At 36.4% G+C, this 20,785-nt stretch overlaps 1 protein-coding gene across 11 annotated transcripts in view; it reads left to right on the top strand.

The window, feature by feature from the left end:
- MYO9A (myosin IXA) overlaps positions 1-20,785 on the top strand; it is a 268,571-nt gene that overhangs the window by 84,240 nt on the left and 163,546 nt on the right. For all 11 annotated transcript variants that reach the window (XM_033851931.2, XM_033851933.2, XM_033851934.2 and 8 more), the window contains exons 10-13: positions 26-142; positions 1,987-2,121; positions 12,439-12,560; positions 18,693-18,834. In XM_033851931.2, coding sequence (XP_033707822.1) covers positions 26-142; positions 1,987-2,121; positions 12,439-12,560; positions 18,693-18,834 — 516 coding nt within the window. The remainder of the gene's footprint in view (positions 1-25; positions 143-1,986; positions 2,122-12,438; positions 12,561-18,692; positions 18,835-20,785) is intronic.

The following is a 20,785-nucleotide window of genomic DNA, read 5'->3' as shown; positions in this document are numbered from 1 at the left end:
CTCCTAACTTTTTTTTTTTTTCCAGGCTGTGACAGTGAGGAACTCCATGGCTAAGTCTTTATATAGTGCCCTGTTTGACTGGATAGTTTTTCGGATTAATCATGCACTTATGAATAGTAAAGATTTGGAGCAAAATACCAAGGTAGACATATATTGGATTATAATATATTTTTCCTGAAAAACTGTTTTAATAAAATGGGTAATGCATAAAATTTAAAAACATAGAATTATATAGAGTAATAAGTTCACCTTTTATCTGTATTCCCTGCTATTTCTCTCCTTATTTCTGCTTCTATGACCCTATTCAGCAAAACTGTTCTGTGTGTCTTTCCAGAGCTTTTTTCCTATGTACTTACATTCCTATAGATGTACATGTACAGAGTTGCTTTTAAACGTAAAAATAGGATCATGCTATCTGTATTGTTTCTAATTTGTATTTTTTTTTACCTGGTTATGTCTTGAAATATATCTAGACCTCATTATTTTTAATATTTAAATGTAAAACGTAAATATTTAAATGTAAAATTGCTCTTACATGACCTTTTCATGCTTTGAGTAAGCCCACAGGTAGAAAGTTGATTTTAATTCTAACCTAATATACCAAGTTGACTTATTTTTTTTAATTAATTAATTAATTTTATTTTTGGCTGCATTGGGTCTTCACTGCAGTGCATGGGCTTCTCATTGCAGTGGCTTCTCTTGTTGTGGAGCAGGGCTCTAGGCGTGTGGGCTTCAGTAGTTGTGGCACGTGGGCTCAGTAGTTGTGGCTTGCGGGCTCTAGAGCACAGGCTCAGTAGTTATGGCGCATGGGCTTAGTTGCTCTGTGGCATGTGGGATGTTGCCAGACCAGGGCTCGAACCCATGTCCCTTGCATTGGCAGGTGGATTCTTAACCACTGCGCCACCAGGGAAGTCCCAAGTTGACTTATTTTTGAAGATCATTATTTTCACTGTTTTTTGTAAGGGCTTAGAATTAGTCAGCAGTATTAATCACACAAAATACTCTTAATGGAGACTTTTAAAAGTCTCTTACTATTTATCACTCATTACATCAGTTTGCCCAGTATCTCTCTTAGCACCAGTGGAGAAAAATTATTTTCATTTAATCAAAATTGTCATACAACTGTATTTTAAGAATAAGGTGGGGTGGTGAGAAGAATGGTGGTTTGGGATATTAGAACTGAATATTTATCATCCATAGTAAGAAGTTAGAAGGTAATTTCTGGAGGTAAAATATCAAGAAATAGAAGAATAAACATTTTTTACTATATTATACTATTCTTTACCAAACAACTAAAAAGATTTGAGTGTTGTTGACTTTATGGAGCAGAAATTGAGGGTGGAGAAGGGATTGTTGTTTTTTGTTATAATCCTTTTAGAACTGTTTAATGTCATAAATCTTGTGTGTTTCTTTTTTTTGATAAAAATTTTTAAAGTTTTAACTTCAAGAAACCACATATTATGATATCCAGTTTCATTTCTAGCCTGTGTAAGACTAATTTAAACATACCTGTTAGCTTGATTCTTAATGCAGAATTTTATTGGGATAGAGAAGTCAAACTAGGAACAATTGCATGATCCTTTTGGCATAACCAGGCATAGCTAGGAGTAACCTAGCTTTACTTTAGTAACCTTCTGACTTTCCAATAGCCTGTTTTTCCCTTCCCTGTCTCTTGGGTTTTAGAGATTTGTGATATTGAGGTAACAGGTCATTAACTCTGCTTTGTACATTTTTGTAAAGTAATCAATGAATTACATGTGTTAAAACTTTGGATCTATTTTTATAACTAAGATAAAAAGAAAAAGATGAAGAAAAAGAGAACTAACATGCTTTTCATTTGTAGTAATATTTTGACTGAACACTGGTCCCCCAAGTTTTCCTCTCTACTGCTGTTGAAGAACATTTTGTTACTTACATTGTGAATATTATTCATGAAATAAATTTGAGCATCCTTTTTTAACCATAATTTTTTTTCCTGTTTCATAGACTTTGTCCATTGGTGTTCTTGATATTTTTGGGTTTGAAGATTATGAAAATAACAGCTTTGAACAGTTCTGTATTAATTTTGCTAATGAACGCTTACAACACTACTTTAATCAGCATATCTTTAAATTGGAGCAGGTGAGTACCTGAATGTGTGTACACTTGTCCCCTTCCTGCTCCCTAAACCCTAACCCCCACCTTCACATACACACACATAAATTTTTTTTTTTTTTTTTTTTTTTTTTTTTTTTGCGGTACGCGGGCCTCTCACTGCTGTGGCCTCTCCCACTGCGGAGCACAGGCTCCGGGCGTGCAGGCTCTGCGGCCATGGCTCACGGGCCCAGCTGCTCCGCGGCACACGGGATCCTCCTGGACCGGGGCACAAACCCACGTCCCCTGCATCGGCAGGCGGACTCCCAACCACTGCACCACCAGGGAAGCTCCATAAATTTTTGAGTCATAGTCGTGATAAGTATTTTAAATGTTGTATTTCAATATAGATATTATTGACTTCATATTAGTGTAAGCAAATGACAGATCAGAGCATAGTTTGGGGGCCTTATCACACAGGGTTTTCTTTTTTGTTTAATAGGCCTCAAGTATTAGAATCAATAATATGTGCTTGTTTGACTGCACCTTTGAATGAAAAAATACGGGTTTGTTTTGCATTTTTGTTGATGTTTTTGATTTTTAATTGCCGCCATGGGCTTGGTCGCTGTGTGTGTAATGTTAAGTGTGGTTGTTGGATTCCTTTGATTTCTTAGTTCGAGGATGGGATAGAGGAGCTTATTAACAGAATCTCAAATGAGCTCAGAATGTGGATACAAAGAAATAGGACAGTGTAGAGAGACCAAAATGAGTAACTAGATATTTCCTGTGAGAAGTTCAAATTGACTGAACTAGTATAGAAAGAGCAAGCCATCAGTTTCTATGACAATTCTTAGGGTAAATGCAGGGTTGAAGGAAATGTGGGCTCTTTCTCCAAGTCAAGTTTGAATTCAGTAACAAGTTGAGATTGTAGCCCAGAATTTCAGTTTGTATAAAAAGAAGCAAGGGGCTTCCCTGGTGGCGCAGTGGTTGGGAGTCCGCCTGCCGATGCAGGGGACATGGGTTCGTGCCCTGGTCTGGGAGGATTCTGCATGCCGCGGAGCGGCTGGGCCTGTGAGCCATGGCCGCTAAGCCTGCGCGTCCGGAGCCTGTGCTCCGCAATGGGAGAGGCCACAGCAGTGAGAGGCCCGTGTACTGCAAAAAAAAAAAAAAAAAAAAAGAAGCAGGGTTCACATTCACCTCAAAGGAAATAGTGAAGAAAATAAATGAACAGAAAACCACAACAGGTCTTTCCTGTCATTGAGGCTTGCCGTCCTCTGTCCTGGCTTTAAGCACTGCTATTTTACTTCAAGAGTTATAAGGACTCATTAATATTCACACAAGCAGCATTAGTCTTGGCCATTTTGATAATTCCTTAAAGTTTTTAACACATGACCTTTTAACTAGACTCTTTTATAGAGCTGTTAAAAGATAGTATTATTTGTTATAATATCACCTAACATATATGTAGTGCTTACTCTTAAGTGGGTACTCTTTTTATTCTGGTGTTGCAAATGATGCCTAAAGCCTGTATTCAAAACACTCTGGCTTCATAATTCTTGCTTTTAATCAAAAGTTGAGCTGGGATTGGTTTCTTTACTCAATCCAGTGTTCTTTTTACTAGATTATGCTAAATCAGTATTTTTATCTCCTAAAATGGCTGTGTGTGTTGGAGGGGTGGAGGAATGCATTTTGTTGACAGCGTTTTGTATTTTTCAAAGAAAAGCATCAATTGCTCTGTGGATCATTAAACAGAAGACTGGTTAAATTGCTTTTGAAGAAGAAAGGTGTTCTCTTATTGTGAACTGAAATTATTCTTACCTTATTTAGAAGTCTAGATTAGCCATGGAGGAGCCATGAGAAATGCCTTACCTAAAAACATGTATAAAAATAAAACCTTACAGTTGGTGGAAAATGTGTTCAAAACTACTTGGTGGCTGGGTGGTCCTCATTTATTTGCTACCCTGCATATCATAGTTGTGGGCAATGTGGTGGAATTATGGATCAAAAGACATAGATACTAAGGTATAGCTTTTTTTTTCTTTCTTTTAAGTCTCAGTATTTTCTTCTGTTATTTGTGATGTAATGGGTAAGCTTTTGATGTAATTTTGGAAAGCTTAGAGAAAATTTATACTTTTTGCCACCCCATCTATTTTTTTTTTGCGGTACGCGGACCTCTCACTGTTGTGGCCTCTCCCGTTGCGGAGCACAGGCTCTGGACGCGCAGGCTCAGCGGCCATGGCTCATGGGCCCAGCCGCTTCGCGGCATGTGGGCTCTTCCCGGACCGGGGCACGAACCCATGTCCCCTGCATCGGCAGGCGGACTCTCAACCACTGCGCCACCAGGGAAGCCCGCACCCCATCTACTTTATTCTTCCTTTCTCTCCCTCCTCATGTTTTTCTACTTAAAATGGATTTTCTGGAAATAAGAGATTTAAGTCAGTTTAAATATTGAGTGTTTTATTTATTTGTGTATCACTGGTCTGGTACCTGTTATGAGATGGGTACTCAGGAACTATTTGTTAAATTCAGTTGAATAGAGAATCAGTTAAGTAGATTAAATTTTTTGAATAAATAAAACACAGAAATAAAAAAGTACCAAAGATGCTTTGGGAGGAAACATCTTGAAAATCTTGATTACTGAAGTTCACTTCTAAATTTTGCCCAAAATTAGTACATATGCACATAGGATGGGAGAGAGATGTAATAGGTGCCATGCAGGATGATAGGTATAAGGTAATCAGATATAAGGTAAAGTAGTGATATAAAGGATGAAATTGATTAGAACTTACTGAAAGTCTGCAAAGATTTCCCAGGGGTGATTCTGGAATAGAGTTTTGAATAGAAAGTTGAGCTCACCAGACTGTCAGTGGGGAAAAGATATTTTAAACAAAGGTAACAGTATCTTTAAAACTGTGAGGCATAGAATAGCACAGCAGTTTTGATGAATTGGAAATGATTCAGTATAGCTAAAATATAGGACATAAGGATGGAGGCAGGAAGGGAGATAAGTTTGATGAAATAGCCTGGGGTCAGAGAGTTGTGCAGAGAAGATTAGAATTTTTCTTTTAGAGAATGAGGAGCTATTTGAAGTATATTTAGCAGAGGATTTGAAATGGAACTGTGGAAGATGGATTGAAGGGAGGTGAACTGGAGAGAAGGACATAATCCATGAGCCAGTTCAAGTAGTATGGGAGAGTGACTCTGAGTCCTGAATCAAGGTATTTATAGAGATAATGTGGAATAAGAGACAGATGAAAAGAGGTTTCTGTGATTTGAAAATCTGTTTCCTGTTATAATTTGTAATACGGCTCTTTTCTTATTTCCTTTACTTGCTCAGAATTATTCCTTAGGTCATTGATTCATCAGTAAATCGAATAACAATTATGTATCAGGCACTGTTAGGCACTGAAGATAGACATTTTAGAGTTCAGGTATCTTACTGTGGAGTTCATAATCTAGTGAGTTGTTCTTTTGTCTATCCCACTTCTGGGGATGTCAGACTAGGAAATTTTGACGAAACTTGCTTGCAGAACACCTAAAAAAAAACTGAACAAAACATATTTGAAAGCATTGGAGTACCTTCAAATAAGTGAAGTTTTATAGGACTTAGATATGTAAGCACGAAACCCGGGATTTGAGCCCAGCATTCGGGGACTGCTTTGTTCCTAGAGACATTTCTGTTCTGGTAGAGGGCTGCCAGATTCTGAAAGAGTCAGGCTTGAGAATCTGAGAAGCCTAAATGGGTTTTCTCCAGATTAAAGAACAAGGAGGAACCCCCTGGCAACTCCCACAGGCTTTAGGTTGAAGACCTCAATGGGTTATATCTTAGAGTAAAGGTAGAGCAGAAATAGTGAAGGCATCATAGGGACTGAAGCCCAGTTTAAAATAATCTCAGTTCTTCACTGGGTTAAAATAGTGTAGAATTTCCAGCATTCTTAGCCACCTGCTAAGAGCAAATTCAGTCTCCAGTGGAGGAAGAAATCATTCTAGTGCTAAAGTTATCTCTATACTTTTTCCTATACAAGCATTCAGTTTTTAACTGAGAAGTTTGTTTGTTTTTTAAGACATACAAGGAAGGAAACCAACATGAATAAGAACCAAGTGAGACAATAGACTATATACCATAGGGGATCCAGATAATGAGTTTATCAGACATGAACTTTAAAGTAACAGTGGTTACAAGAAATTTTTTTAAGTGATAATTTTATTAAAGAACTACAAAATTTTTTAAAAATCCTAAATTTAGGAAAATTTAAAACTAATTTAGAACTAAAGGAAAATTTTAAAAATTTAGAACTAAAAAGTAGAGTGAAATTAAAAACATTAGTTTTTCACAGTTTGTTAGATATAGCTTAAGAGAAAATTAGTGATGTGGAAGATTGGCCAGAAGAAATAACAGCCTGATGAATAAAGCTAAAAGAGGAAAATACAAACAGTGTAAGAGACATAGGGCATAGTAAAAAAGTCTAACATCTGTGTAACAGGAATTCTGGAAAGATGTATGTGAAAGAGAGAGAATAGGATAGAAGCTGTATTTGAAAAAAGTGATGGCTGAGAATTTTCCAAAACTTAAAACATAAAACAAAAAAAATTCATCAAGCACACATTTGAGAAGCCCTAAGAATGCAAAACATGATAAGAATAAAGACAGCCATACAGTAAGACAAAGACAGGGACTTCCCTGGTGGCACAGTGGTTAAGAATCTGCCTGCCAGTGCAGGGGACACGGGTTTGAGCCCTGGTCTGGGAAGATCCCACATACCATGGAGCAACTAAGCCCATGCGCCACAACTACTAAGCCTGTGATCTAGAGCCCGTGAGCCACAACTACTGAAGCCCGCACGCCTAGAGCCCGTGCTCCACAACAAGAGAGGCCACTGCAATGAGAAGCCTGCACACGGCAACGAAGACCCAATGTGGCCAAAAAAAAAAAAAAAAAAAAAACCCCAATGAAAACAATATCTGAGAAGCAGCCAGAGATGGGGGAAACAGTACCTTTAAAGAAGCAACAATAAGGGCTTCCCTGGTGGCACAGTGGTTGAGAGTCTGCCTGCTGATGCAGGGGACACGGGTTCGTGCCCCGGTCTGGGAAGATCCCACATGCCGTGGAGCAGCTAGGCCCGTGAGCCATGGCTGCTGAGCCTGCACGTCCGGAGCCTGTGCTCCACAACAGGAGAGGCCACAACAGTGAGAGGCCCGCATACCGCAAAAAAAAAAAAAGAAGCAACAATAAGATTAGAAGTCAGTCTTTCAGGGGAGACAGTGGATGCCAGAAGACAGTGGGGTATTTTCCTTAAAACTGAAGCATGTTATTTAGGCAGTAACTAAATTATTCCCGTTGTCACTGAGTTGCAGGAATGAATGAAAAGCAATGAACAATGTAAAAAAGTGGGTGAATCTAAATGAATTTTAACAAAATTAGACAAAGATAAAAATATCTTTTGTGGTTTATTGTCTGTGTAGAACTAAAACATGTGAGTACAATAGCATTTAATTCAGGAAGGGATACAGAATTCAAGGTATTGTAGTATCTTTGTATTAAATGCCAAGTGATAGAAGATTTTTTTCTCTGTTAGACATTGATCAGTTAAGAATGTGTCTTATAATTTTATGATAACCACCAAGTAATAAAAGAATATAAAACTCTCAAGTTAATATAGGAAGCAAGTGAAGTAAAAACAACTCTAGTAATACAAAAGAAAGCAAGAAAGAGGTATAAAAGCAATAACAAGAAAGCAGGACAAATAACAAATGGTAAGATGGTGATTTAATCCCACAAATACCAGTAATTGCATTAAATATAAATGGACTAATTACTCCAACTAGAAGCCAAAGATTGTCAGGCTGAATGTAAAATAAGACTAAATCGTTCCTTCTAAGAGAGACTCTTTAAATATAAGCATACAGAAAGGTTAAAAGTAAAAGGATGGAAAAAGATTTAGCAAGCCTTAACAAAAACAAAAGAACTGATATAACTGTATTAGTGTCACACTTTAAGCATTGCCAGAGATAAAAAAAGGAGTATTTGATAATACTAAAAGGATTAGTTCATCAGAAAGTATACAATTCCAGATTTATAGGTACCTCATAATATGGCCTCAAAGTATATAAAACAAGAAATTGATAAAACTAAAAACAAATATATATTTGCAATTTTAGTGGAATATTTTAACATACCTTGCTGAATAGCTGATAGAACAAGCAGACAAAAAATTGGTAAGGATACAGAAGATGTAAAGCACCCAGAGAATTGGGTGGGTGCGTTTTTTTTTGTTGTTTGTTTGTTTTGCGGTACGCGGGCCTCTCACTGTTGTGGCCTCTCCCGCTGCGGAGCACAGGCTCTGGAAGCGCAGGCTCAGCGGCCATGGCTCACGGGCCCAGCCGCTCCGCAGCATGTGGGATCTTCCCAGACCGGGGCACGAACCCGTGTCCCCTGCATCGGCAGGCGGACTCTCAACCACTGCGCCACCAGGGAAGCCTGGGTGGGTGCTTTTGAGGGTACCTAGTTCTGCCTGCCCTTGATGTCAGAATGCCAATTTCCCTGGGTCTGAGGCCTGTATCAAATAAGGATATAGAAGATTTTTAAGGCAAATACTTATCTGTCATATATAGATAACTGCAAATTTACAAAATTTGCTTATATACTGGACCATAAAACAAGGGTCAAATTTCACAGTTTTGAAATCACACAGATCTCAATACCATAATGAATTTATATCAGAAACCAATAACAAGAAGATAACTGGAAAATACTTTATGATTAAAAATTAAGTAATGAATTTCTAGATAGCCTAGAAGTTGAAAAAAATTAGAAAATATATTGAACTTAATATATTACATATTAAAACTTGTGACTAAAGGTGCACTTGAGTCACTAAAGAAGTGTGACTAATGATTTACTTAGAGGAAAATTTTATAGTTGTTAGAAGATTTTAAGGTTGAAGAGCAACGATTAACAAATTGGAAAAAGACCAGCAAACTAAACCAAAGGAAAGTGGAAAGAGGGAAATAATAAAGAAAAAAAGATTAAATAAAAGTGAAAACAAATATATTATGGGAGAGGATCAACAGAGTGAAAAGTAATACTTTGAAATGACTAATAACATTGATATAACCCTTAAGAAATTGGTGTGAGAGAGAGACAGAGAGGGATGTAAATAGCCAGAATTCCAATGATAAAGACCACATAATTGTGTATCCTACACATGTTAAAACGATAGTAGGATAGGGTTTCCCTGGTGGCACAGTGGTTGAGAATCTGCCTGCCAATGCAGGGGACACGGGTTCGAGCCCTGGTCCGGGAAGATCCCACATGCCGCGGAGCAACTAGCCCGGTGAGCCACAATTACTGAGCCTGCGCGTCTGGAGCCTGTGCTCCGCAACAGGAGAGGCCACGATAGTGAGAGGCCCGCGCACCGCGGTGAAGAGTGGACCCCGCTCGCCGCAACTAGAGAAAGCCTTCGCACAGAAACGAAGACCCAACACAGCCATAAATAAATAAATAAATTTAAAAAAAAAAAAAAAAAAAAAACGATAGTAGGATATACTAAACAACTTCATGTCTGTAAGCCTTATTAAATGATATGAGAAAAAACTTTTCAAAACTGACACAGATGAAATACAAAGTTTAACTCTAGAACTATTAAAGAAATTGAATATGTAATTAAAAACCTTTCCATAAAGAACATCGAAAGCCAAAATGACACCACTGATGAATTCTGCTGACTTTGAAAGAATTATTTTCAGTTTGACATAAATTCTTATGCGGAATAGAAAAAAAGGGGACAATTACTCAACACATTTTGGGGGCCAGGATAACATTGCTTTCTAAATCTGTGAAGGATATTATTAGAAGTGGAAATTGTCAATTTCACTCATAAATGTAGACTTAAAAATTCTAAACAAATATATATCCAGCAAGATATATAAAACGATAATACATCAGAACCAAATGGTGTTTTTCCTGTTGCATGTTACATCTAACCACCTATCAATTTAATTCATCTATTAACAAAACAAAAGAAAAAATTCATGGTGCTCTCAGTAGAAATGTAAAAAGCATTTGATAAATTTACATATTCGTTCTTGTTAAAAACAAAACAAAACCCTTAGCAAACTAGATACATATAGAAGGGAACTTCCTGATAAAGGGCATTTACAAAAAACCAACAGTTAATGTCAAACTTAATGGAAATAGACTGAATGATTTCCTCCTAAGACTGAGAACAAGGCAAGGTTGTTTTCTAAGAATTTTTATCAGGAACACAGGCATGTGAGAACATCCAAATGGGAAGTAAACATAGGAAAAGATTTTTCACTTATTAGTCATTAGGGAAAATAAAATTAAAAACATAATTAAATATTCCTAAGCATTCACCAGAATGACTAAAATGGAAAAGTCTGACAATACAAGTATTAGAGAAATACTGTGCACCGAAAAGTCCCATTACACTGGTGGTAGGTGCATAAATTGGTACAACCACTTTAGAAAGCTGTTTGGCAGTATCTTCTGAGGTTATACATGTGTAGTTTATAAGCCTGTGGTTTCACGCTCAAAATGTATGTAAATGTTCAACAAGAGTTTTTTATAGAAATGTTCATAATGTCATTATTTTTAATGGCCAGAAATTGGAAATAAGTGTAATGTCTATTAATAGTATATAAATAGGTGAATACATTGTATATAAATACTCAACAGCATTGGTTCTCAAAGAGTGGTTCTTCTCCTACCCCTACTGGTAACATTGACATCACCTGGGCACTCCTTAGAAATACAAATATAGGATCCCACCCTATACCTACTTATTCACAAATTCTGGGTTCGTGGCTTCTGTTTTTAACAAGCTCTCCACATGATTCTGTTGTATATTAAAGTTTGAGACTTAATCTCCGTAGCCGATTTTGGCATACTTTTTCTGTAAAGGGACCAGACAAATCAGTGTTCTAGGTTTGGGGGGCCGTATGGTCTCAGCTCTGCTGTTACATTGAGAAAGCAGCCTGGACAATAATGCATAAATGAGCAAATGTTGTACTCCACAACCCCAGCCCTACAACAATTAAAATGAATGAACTTTAGGTGTATCCTACAACATAATGTTGAGTAAAAGAAAAAAAGCCAGATGAAAAGAATATGTATTATATGATTCTATTTATATAATATTTATAAACAGGTGAATCTTATCAATGGTATTAGAAATTAGGATAATAGTTAACTTTGGGCAAGAGGGTCTGAATCATCATTGGGAAAAGGGGATGAGAAAGGATTTTGGACTGCTAGTAATGTCGATAAAAATCCATATGCTCGTACTATTTAGTATGCTTTTTATCCATGCTCTGAAAAAGAATAGGGAAAAGACTTTCTTACCACTGCTTGGGGGTGACCTTTGTATAGCATTACTTACTTGTGAAATTGTTAATTACGAGGAAAGAATTAAGCATTTACCTTTCCCAATTAGAATGACCGTAGTTTATAGTAGGGTCCACTTTTTCTTTACAGGATAATGATAATACGGAAAGAATGATAAAATTACAAAATCACTATTTCACAAAACACCATATTTGTAGAGAAGTGTGCAAGTGTAATCAGTGAATAATAAAACCATCAGATGAGCAGGATATTTATTTGGTGCCTAAATATCAGTGCAGTGTAGAAACGTAACTTCTTTGTGCTCAGGGGCATCTTTCTGACAGTTTAGAAGTTAAAGCATCACAGAGATGAATAAAAGAAGATTTCCTAGTATAGAAATTAAGGAAGGACCAATGGGGGCTTCATAAGAGAGTTCTGCATAGTTGCTAGTATGTGAGCTTTGAGTTATTTAGTCTTGAAATTTGGGAAACTACCCTGCCCCCCACCTTTTGAAAGGTGTTGTAAGAGTTTTATTTTGCTGAAGTTCAGTGTGTATGAATTCCATATGATTTATATCAGTGATCACTGGAGGTGATAGTTTTCCACTTTTCCCAGACATTGTTTCATTAAATTCATTGTTGACGATCCAGCAGTTCTTTTTGGTGGCTTAGAGTTGTGTGGGAGAAATTAGGCTTTTTCATTTTATATTTTTCCTTAGTGCAGTCATCAGATAGTGTGGCTAAAACAAATCCAGCCCTAAATTCTCATCTGAGTGGAATCACAAATAGGATTCTAACCAGAAAATTTGGTTGCATGCACTTTTAAAAGAAAACAGACATACCCTATATCGAGATTTTATACAAGTGAAATATATACATTCTTCCATTGTGTGGATTAGTGATTTAAAAGAGAAAAGTTTAAACTATTCTTTTAATCCCGGTAAAAGCTTTTTAGTCCTTATTCTCACATTCCTGTTATTTTCTGCAAGATGAATATATTGTTAATATGTTACTTCCTAGGAGGAATATAGAGCTGAAGGTATCAGCTGGCACAATATAGATTATATTGATAATACCTGTTGCATAAATCTTATTAGCAAGAAACCAACAGGCCTGCTGCATCTTTTGGATGAAGAAAGCAAGTGAGTATGATTCTTTTCAGTTTTGTTATTGGCCATTTGGGCTTTTCATGTCTTCTTAAGCCCTACGTTTTCTTCTTAACATTATTAAGTAAAGAGCCAAAGTTTCCCATGTATGGCTTTTTTGTGCGTGTTTGTGTGTTTCTAAAAAAATTGGATGGACTTCACTATAGAACTCATTTTTTCCTTGAGTTTTTCCAGATTTCTTCTACAGAGTCACTTTGATGTTAGATTTGTTGGTTTCTATTTATTTTTTGTTTTTGTTTTGTGTTCCTGTCTTCTTGAATTAAGTTTGTGTATGTGTGTTTTAAGAATGGGTTTATTTTTAATTTTTATTGGCGTCTAGTTGCCAACTAGATGCCAATAAAAATTAACTTAAAAAAAAGGGTTTTTTTCCCAGTTAAAGAAGGTCCTTTTTATTTGCAGTGTCATTCCATACAAAAGCAATAGAAAGATAACAGTCTTAACAAGAAGTTTACAATTGAATATTTGAACAGAAAATCTGTACACATTATCATTTACAGTAATTTTACGTGGTAAATTAACTGACTGTAAAAAAAAAAAAGGTCTTTCTAAATCCTCCTGCTGTCTTAACTCTTGGAGAATTATAGATAGAAGGCCTACTTAGTGCTATTTACAAGTACCAAATTAAGACTGTATAACTTACATAAAGCCCATTAACTTACCAGCTCAATTTAATATCTTTGACTATTCAGTCCTCTTAAAAAAAAAAAGTTTTATATATGAGATGTGTTTGCAGTTTTCCTGTTTTGCAGAAGAGAAGATAATAATAGATTTGTGATAACTGCCATGGCTGTGCAGGTTTTAAGTGGCAACATATGCTAGATATTTGCCATCCCCTGGTAACACTGTTCAATATACTAAACTTATATGTATGCTTCAGAAATAAAGCTTCCTATAGCATCCTCCAGAGTGTTCTCAGTGCTCTATAAAGTATTATTTATAGTTTAATTATCCTAAGAGATGGCAAATCTAGAATTGGAGAAACCAAAGTGGTGAAGTATGTGTTGGTTTTCTGTGACTCTTTAGTAAAATATTTAGAACTTGAATTAGTTCACCTGATTCCTCGCTTAATATTATACTCATTAAACTACAATATAAAATATTAAGCATTTACTATCATAGGATGACTATATACCAGGTTTGTGTGGGACAATCTAAAGTTTATGCCTGTTGTTCACTTTAGTTATTAATGGTGCCTACTTTTACTCTCAGAATATCCTGGTATGTATGGTAAGTTATATGTCACCCTGTTAATATGCCATAAACACAGAATTGCTACATAGAATTATAAAGTAATATAGCAGAATGCAAAATATATTGGAAAGGAGACTGCTAACAGTTACATCTACCCACTCTATCACCAGTCTATCACATTTATTTCCATTAATCTAAATGAATTAAAATGCAGCCAACACAAAAAATATTTTAATTTTATGTCCAAAGTCGTGAAAGTTTCTTGTATTGCTCTGTATGTCCTGAAACATACACTGTCTCTTATACAATTGTAAGGTTATTAGTTCTTAACTCAGCTTGCATACCTTACTTCTGGTGTATTTTATTTTGGAAAGCGTCATAGGTGATTTTTGATATTTAGTGTTGAGACCCATTATGGTAGATATTGAAATGATAAGCAGTTCTTTTTGTTTGAGCTATATTATGGTAAAAGGACAAGAAAGTTTAAGTAATCGAGAAAAAGATCATATATGTAGTAAATGATGGACTCGAGATTCAAACTCAAATATTGAAATTCAAATACCTGGACTCCAGGTATTTCTAACTAAGCTTTATTTATTTATTTTTTTAACCTGAGCTTTTGTTTTCCTTTTTTATTGAGGTAGCATTGGTTTATAACACTATATAAGTTTCATGTTTACAACATCATATTTCTACTTCTGTATACCCTACAGTGTGCTCACCACCAAAAATTTATTTTCTGTCACCATACAGTTGATCCCTTTTACCAATTTTGCCTTCCCCCCTGCCCCATCCCCTCTGGTATATAAAAAACTAATGAACAAACGAAAACAAAATAAATGACTAAACCAAGCAAAAACAAACACGTAGATACAGAGAGCAGAATAATAAGCATGTGCTTTGAAGTATTGTCCTGTATTGCTTCACCATAATACTTAGGCTTCAGAGTCAGAAGTTCAGGGTTGTATTCCAACTCCCCTTAGCAAATCTCTTAATATCCTTGGTCCTCAGTTTTCTTGCATGCCAAAAGGAAATGATGATGATAAATTATAGTGCTGTGTGCTGTATATCTTATGGTGGTTGTGAGCAGCAAATGAGCTAGTGGATATATAATTAAAACATGAATAGAGCAAAGGGGTTTTGTCTGGTCTGTTATTCTTTAAGCAAAATTTCATTGTGTGCACATCTTATTTTATAAAGACCATCTTTACCTGGTCAGTTGGTACCTCACATAAATGTAAGTATTACCCCAAGAAGAGAATGGCACCTCTTTGCTGTTACCCAAAAGCTTCTGGGGTTAAGCCACATGGCCAGAAATTACAGGGAGACAGACTTTGGCTCAATATAAGGAAGAACTTTCTAATCATTAGAGCTGATTAGCAACTGCTTCATAAAATAATAAAATTTCCCATTATAGTAATTATTTTGCATCATCTGTCAGGGTATTATTGTAGGTAGGAGATTGGACTGAACAATCTCTTAATTATCGCTTCAATTATGCTTTTATATTAGTTCTCCATAAAAATTTTTAATAAACCATAGTATTACTTTCCTTTCTTTATAAGTCAGTCAGTCAGTCCTATTATTAACTCCCCTTGTAAATGGACCAGCTTTGTCTCTATGCTTTAACACTCCAGAAGATGCAAAGGCATGAAATATTTTCCCTCTGTCATGTACCTACAAAGAGAGGTTGAAAATAAGTTAGTCTCATTTAGGAAGAACTGTTTTGGGAATCACTTTGAGTATTTTTCCTCTAAAAATATTTTGTTCTGTGGGGAATACATTACATGAAATATATCCTTAGTGGTGTTCCTGCTTCATTCAGTGTGTTTGTAGTGCTTTAGATGCATGGGTTGGAAGTTAGAAGTCTTATTTAATTTTGTCTTTGCTATCTACTGGCTGTTCACGTTTTATAAACTAGATTCTAAAGGATGCAGTGTGGAATTTAGAAAGGAGGAATGGTGTAAGCAAAGTTAAGAGTGTTATCAGTCTTTTCTATAGTACTTAGTGTGATCTGCTGACAGCAGCACTGGCTGCACCTTGAAGGTTGTTAGAAGTACAGAGTCTCATACTTCCACCCCAGATTTCTTTTTCTTTTTTGTTTTTATGTCCGCACGGCATGCAGGATCTTAGTTCCCTGACCAGGGATCAAACCCGTGTCCCCTGCACTGGAAATGCAGAGTGTTAACCACTGGACCGCCAGGGAAGTCCTATACCCCGGATTTCTTGAATCAGAATCTGCATTTTAACAAACTGAAGTTAAGATCAGAGCATTCATTTAAGACAGCATTTTATCAATTTTGCCTGTTCATAAGAATTACCTGGGGAAACTTCTAAATAGTACTGATGTACTATTACATCAGTTAACTGGTCTAGCATCAGTTCAGTAGAATCACAGGAGATGGGGTACAGGCATTGGTATTTTTGAAAGCTCCCAGAGGTACTTCTTATATGCAAAGAAACACTACTCTAAGGCTGCCCCTGCAGGTAGCCTTTGGGGAACACTAGCTGAAGAGCTTTGAAATGCACAGTGTCCGCTCTGACTCTGTTCCAAGCCCTTTTGCTTGGTTATGTAGTATGTATCCACAAATGTTTGTTGAATGCAGGACATGTGGAGAGTTTTTCTTTCCATCTTTCCTTGTTTGGAATAAAAATTGTTCTCATATCTGTCCTTCCTTTCAAAATTTCTTTTCTCCATTCAAAAGTAAGAGAAAAGCAAATCATAAGCTTTTTGATTACTCAGAGGATTAGAAGGTAAATAAACCTTTACCTAGAGACAATGAGGTGAGCATCCTTCCTGAAAAGAAGCATTCTGCTGTGGAGTAGTGAGGGGTAAGTTTGCAGAGGTTGGGTTGGTCTAGGCTTAGGAGCTTGGATTCCAGTTTTCCAGAGTAGGAGAGGCACACAATTAACACTATTGTAGGAAAATTTATTTTGATAGTTCCATTTGGTGACATGAAACAAAGTAAAATTAGAATCGCTGAGGCTACTGTAGAGGCTGTTGCGGTACTCTCTGAAATTGTTTAAGAGTTGTAACCCATTCTAGAATGGCTGAGAGTTCTGGATAGGAGAGGAAGAGCCTAGATAGTTGAGATATTTTGAGGATGGGATAGTATTTGAATGCAAAAGCAGGCCTAGTTGTCTAGGAAAATGGCAGTGTTGGCAACATAAAAAAGTAGGTAACATTTATGTCATCCCTATAGGATGTCAGCTAGTGTTAGGTGTTTTTAACTAGTGTTTAATTCTACTAGCACTGTGTTACCTCATTTTACTCATTTTATGTATTAACAAACCAGTTCTTAAAGAAGGTTGTACCTAGCTTGCCCAAGGTCAAGGACAGAATTGGTAATCTAAGCAATGACTGTCTGATATCAAAGATCATTCTCAGGAGATGGAAACAACCTAAGTGTCCATCATCGGATGAATGAATAAAGAAGATGTGGCACATATATACAATGGAATATTACTCAGCCATAAAAAGAAACGAAATTGAGTTATTTGTAGTGAGGTGGATGGACCTAGAGTCTGTCATACAGAGTGAAGTGAGTCAGAAAGAGAAAGACAAATACCGTATGCTAACACGTATATATGGAATCTAAGAAAAAAAAATGTCATGAGGAACCTAGGGGTAAGATGGGAATAAAGACACAGACCTACTAGAGAATGGACTTGGGGATATGGGGAGGGGGAGGGGTGAGCTGTGACAGGTGAGAGAGTGGCATTGACATGTGTACACTACCAAACGTAAAATAGATAGCTAGTGGGAAGCAGCCGCACAGCACAGGGAGATCAGTTCGGTGCTTTGTGACCATCTAGAGGGGTGGGATGGGGAGGGTGGGAGGGAGGGAGACGCAAGAGGAAAGAGATATGGGAACGTATGTATATGTATAACTGATTCACTTTGTTATAAAGCAGAAACTAACACACCATTGTAAAGCAATTATACTCCAATAAAGATGTAAAAAAAAAAAAAAAGATCATTCTCCTTCCTGATTCCAATACGTACTATGTAATTAACCATTTTAATTTTAGAATTAAATTTTTCGTTTTAATTTTAGAATCATTTTTACACATTAGATATCATATTCAGCATCTTTACAATCTCATGTCACATTATTTTTCATTATTTCAGCTACTGTTAAATAAAACTATTCTCTGAAAGATACTTGCCATATCCTTTTTATTTGTCAGTGATTATTTTCTGTATTTGAAACTCCTACCCAACCTTTAACATCTAGCTCATAATTAATTGTCTCCTTTATCCTCTGTGAACTTTTCCATTGTTCCCAACTAGAGATTTCTTTCTCTTCTGAAGTTTTATATGCCTGTACCATTATGTAGTTACTTCTTAATATTATTTGACTGATTCCCAGATATGAAATGCTCATCAGTGAGTATAAACCCATTGATGTATATTTGAAATAATAATAGATATAATATAAAGCTATACACTAACTGGTATAGGTAAGAAAATTACTACTTGATTCATACATGAAGAAAAAACAAAAAATGACAGTGATTTAAAGGACCTGTCCAAATTGAGAGATCATTCCCTTACTGCAAGTTCTTGACCCCAAACAACATATGATTTAGTTTTTATTATTCTTTGGGTTTTATGGTAGTGCAGTACACTGTGACGTAAGCTAAATATCCAAAGACTTGAGTTAATTTCTCACTTCTGCCACTTGCAAAGTGTGAGTTAGGCAAATCACAACTTTTAAGCTCTCAACTGCAAAACAGGAATACCAATTCTTGTTTTACTCATTTTTCAGCTTGTTATGAGAACTTATTTAATGAAAACTCTCAGTAAGTTGCTAAATGTGTTAGATGGAAATGTAATTAAAATGTATTTTAAAAAAACTACTGTATTAGCTGCTGCATCTTTCTTTAGTGTTTTTGTTTTTATTTTTAATTCAGCTTTCCACAGGCTACAAATCAAACACTGCTGGACAAATTTAAGCATCAACATGAAGAGAATTCTTACATTGAATTTCCAGCTGTGATGGAGCCTGCTTTTATCATAAAGCATTATGCCGGGAAAGTGAAATATGGGATAAAGGTGAGTAAATTTATCACTGAATATGCCTTTAGGGCAGAGGAGTGTTCTTAAGTATATCACCATCCCTGTCACACTACCCTCTTTGTAGTTGGTCAGTACAGTGGGAGATAGTTTAAGGATACTACTAAAATTCATACTCTACTTTACAGTATTCTGCTGTCATTAGAAGATGGTTTTGTTTGTTTCCTCCTGCAGCTAAAATTGATGTCAGCCCATTCTGTATGTAATAGTCTATTTATTTATATTCTATTTTTTATTTTCTAATTTTTTAAAATATAATTTTTATTTTAAATTTAATTTCTATTTTATACTGGGGTATAGTTGACTTACAATGTTACGTTTCAATTGTACAGCAGGTGTACAGGTGTACAGCAAAATGGTTCCCATATAGGTTATTACATAATTGTAATAGCCTTTTTAGATCTGAAAGAATAGTTACCATCAGTAAGTCTTAAATCCACTAGTTTATCTATGTAGTTGGTTGAATTTTTCTCTTCTCTACATCCATTAGGCCTGACAAAGTTCATGTCATCATGTACCATTGGGTATTTGTGAGCTTGTACTCCTAATGATTATGTTGAAACTCTTTTTTTTTTATACAGCAGGTTCTTATTAGTCATCCATTTTATACACATCAGTGTATACATGTCAATCACAATCGCCCAATTCATCACACCCCCACCCCCACACCTCCACGGCTTTACCCCCTTGGTGTACACACGTTTGTTCTCTACATCTGTGTCTCAATTTCTGCCCTGAAAACCGGTTCATCTGTACCATTTTTCTAGGTTCCACATACATGCGTTAATATACGATATTTGTTTTTCTCTTTCTGAATTACTTCACTCTGTATGACAGTCTCTAGATCCATCCACAACGCAACAAATTGACCCAATTTCATTCCTTTTTATGGCTGAGTAATATTCCATTGTATATATGTACCACATCTTCTTTATCCATTCGTCTTTTGATGGGCATTTTGGTTGCTTCTGTGACCTGGCTATTGTAAATAGTGCTGCAGTGAACGTTGGGGTCCATGTGTCTTTTATTTTTTTATTTTTTGCGGTACGCGGGCCTCTCACCACTGTGGCCTCTCTACTGCAGAGCAGAGGCTCTGGGCGTGCAGGCTCAGCGGCCATGGTTCACGGGCCCAGCTGCTCCATGGCATGTGGGATCCTCCCGGACTGGGGCATGACCCTGTGTCCCCTGCATCGGCAGGCGGACTCTCAACCACTGCGCCACCAGGGAAGCCTGCATGTGTCTTTTTGAATTGTGGTTTTCTCTGGGTATATGCCCAGTAGTGGGATTGCTGGATCATATGGTAATTCTATTTTTAGTTTTTTAAGGAACCTCCATACTGTTCTCCATAGTGGCTGTATCAGTTTACATTCCCACCAACAGGGCAAGAGGGTTCCCTTTTCTCCACACCCCCTCTAGCATTTGCTGTTTGCAGATTTTCTGATGATGCCCATTCTAACTGGTGTGAGGTGATACCTCGTTGTAGTTTTGATTTGCATTTCTCTAATAATTAGTGATGTTGAGCAGCTTTTCATGTGCTTCTTGGCCATCTGTATGTCTTCTTTGGAGAAACATCTATTTAGGTCTTCTACCCATTTTTGGATTGGGTTGCTTGTTTTTTTAATATTGAGCTGCATGAGCTGTTTTTATATTTTCGAGATTAATCCTTTGTCCGTTGATTCGTTTGCAAATATTTTCTCCCATTCTGAGGGTTGTCTTTTCGTCTTGTTTATGGTTTCATTTGCAGTGCAAAAGCATTGAAGTTTCATTACATCCCATTTGCTTACTTTTGTTTTTATTTCCATTACTCTAGGAGGTGGATCAAAAAGGTTCTTGCTGTGATTTATGTCAAAGAGTGTTCTTCCTATGTTTTCCTCTAAGAGTTTTATAGTGTCCGGTCTTTCATTTAGGTCTCTAATCCATTTTGAGTATA

Source organism: Tursiops truncatus, chromosome 2 (genome assembly GCF_011762595.2).
Source record: "Tursiops truncatus isolate mTurTru1 chromosome 2, mTurTru1.mat.Y, whole genome shotgun sequence".
In the NCBI taxonomy this organism is placed as follows: Eukaryota; Metazoa; Chordata; class Mammalia; order Artiodactyla; family Delphinidae; genus Tursiops; species Tursiops truncatus.
This window is presented reverse-complemented; position numbering and strand designations above follow the sequence as displayed.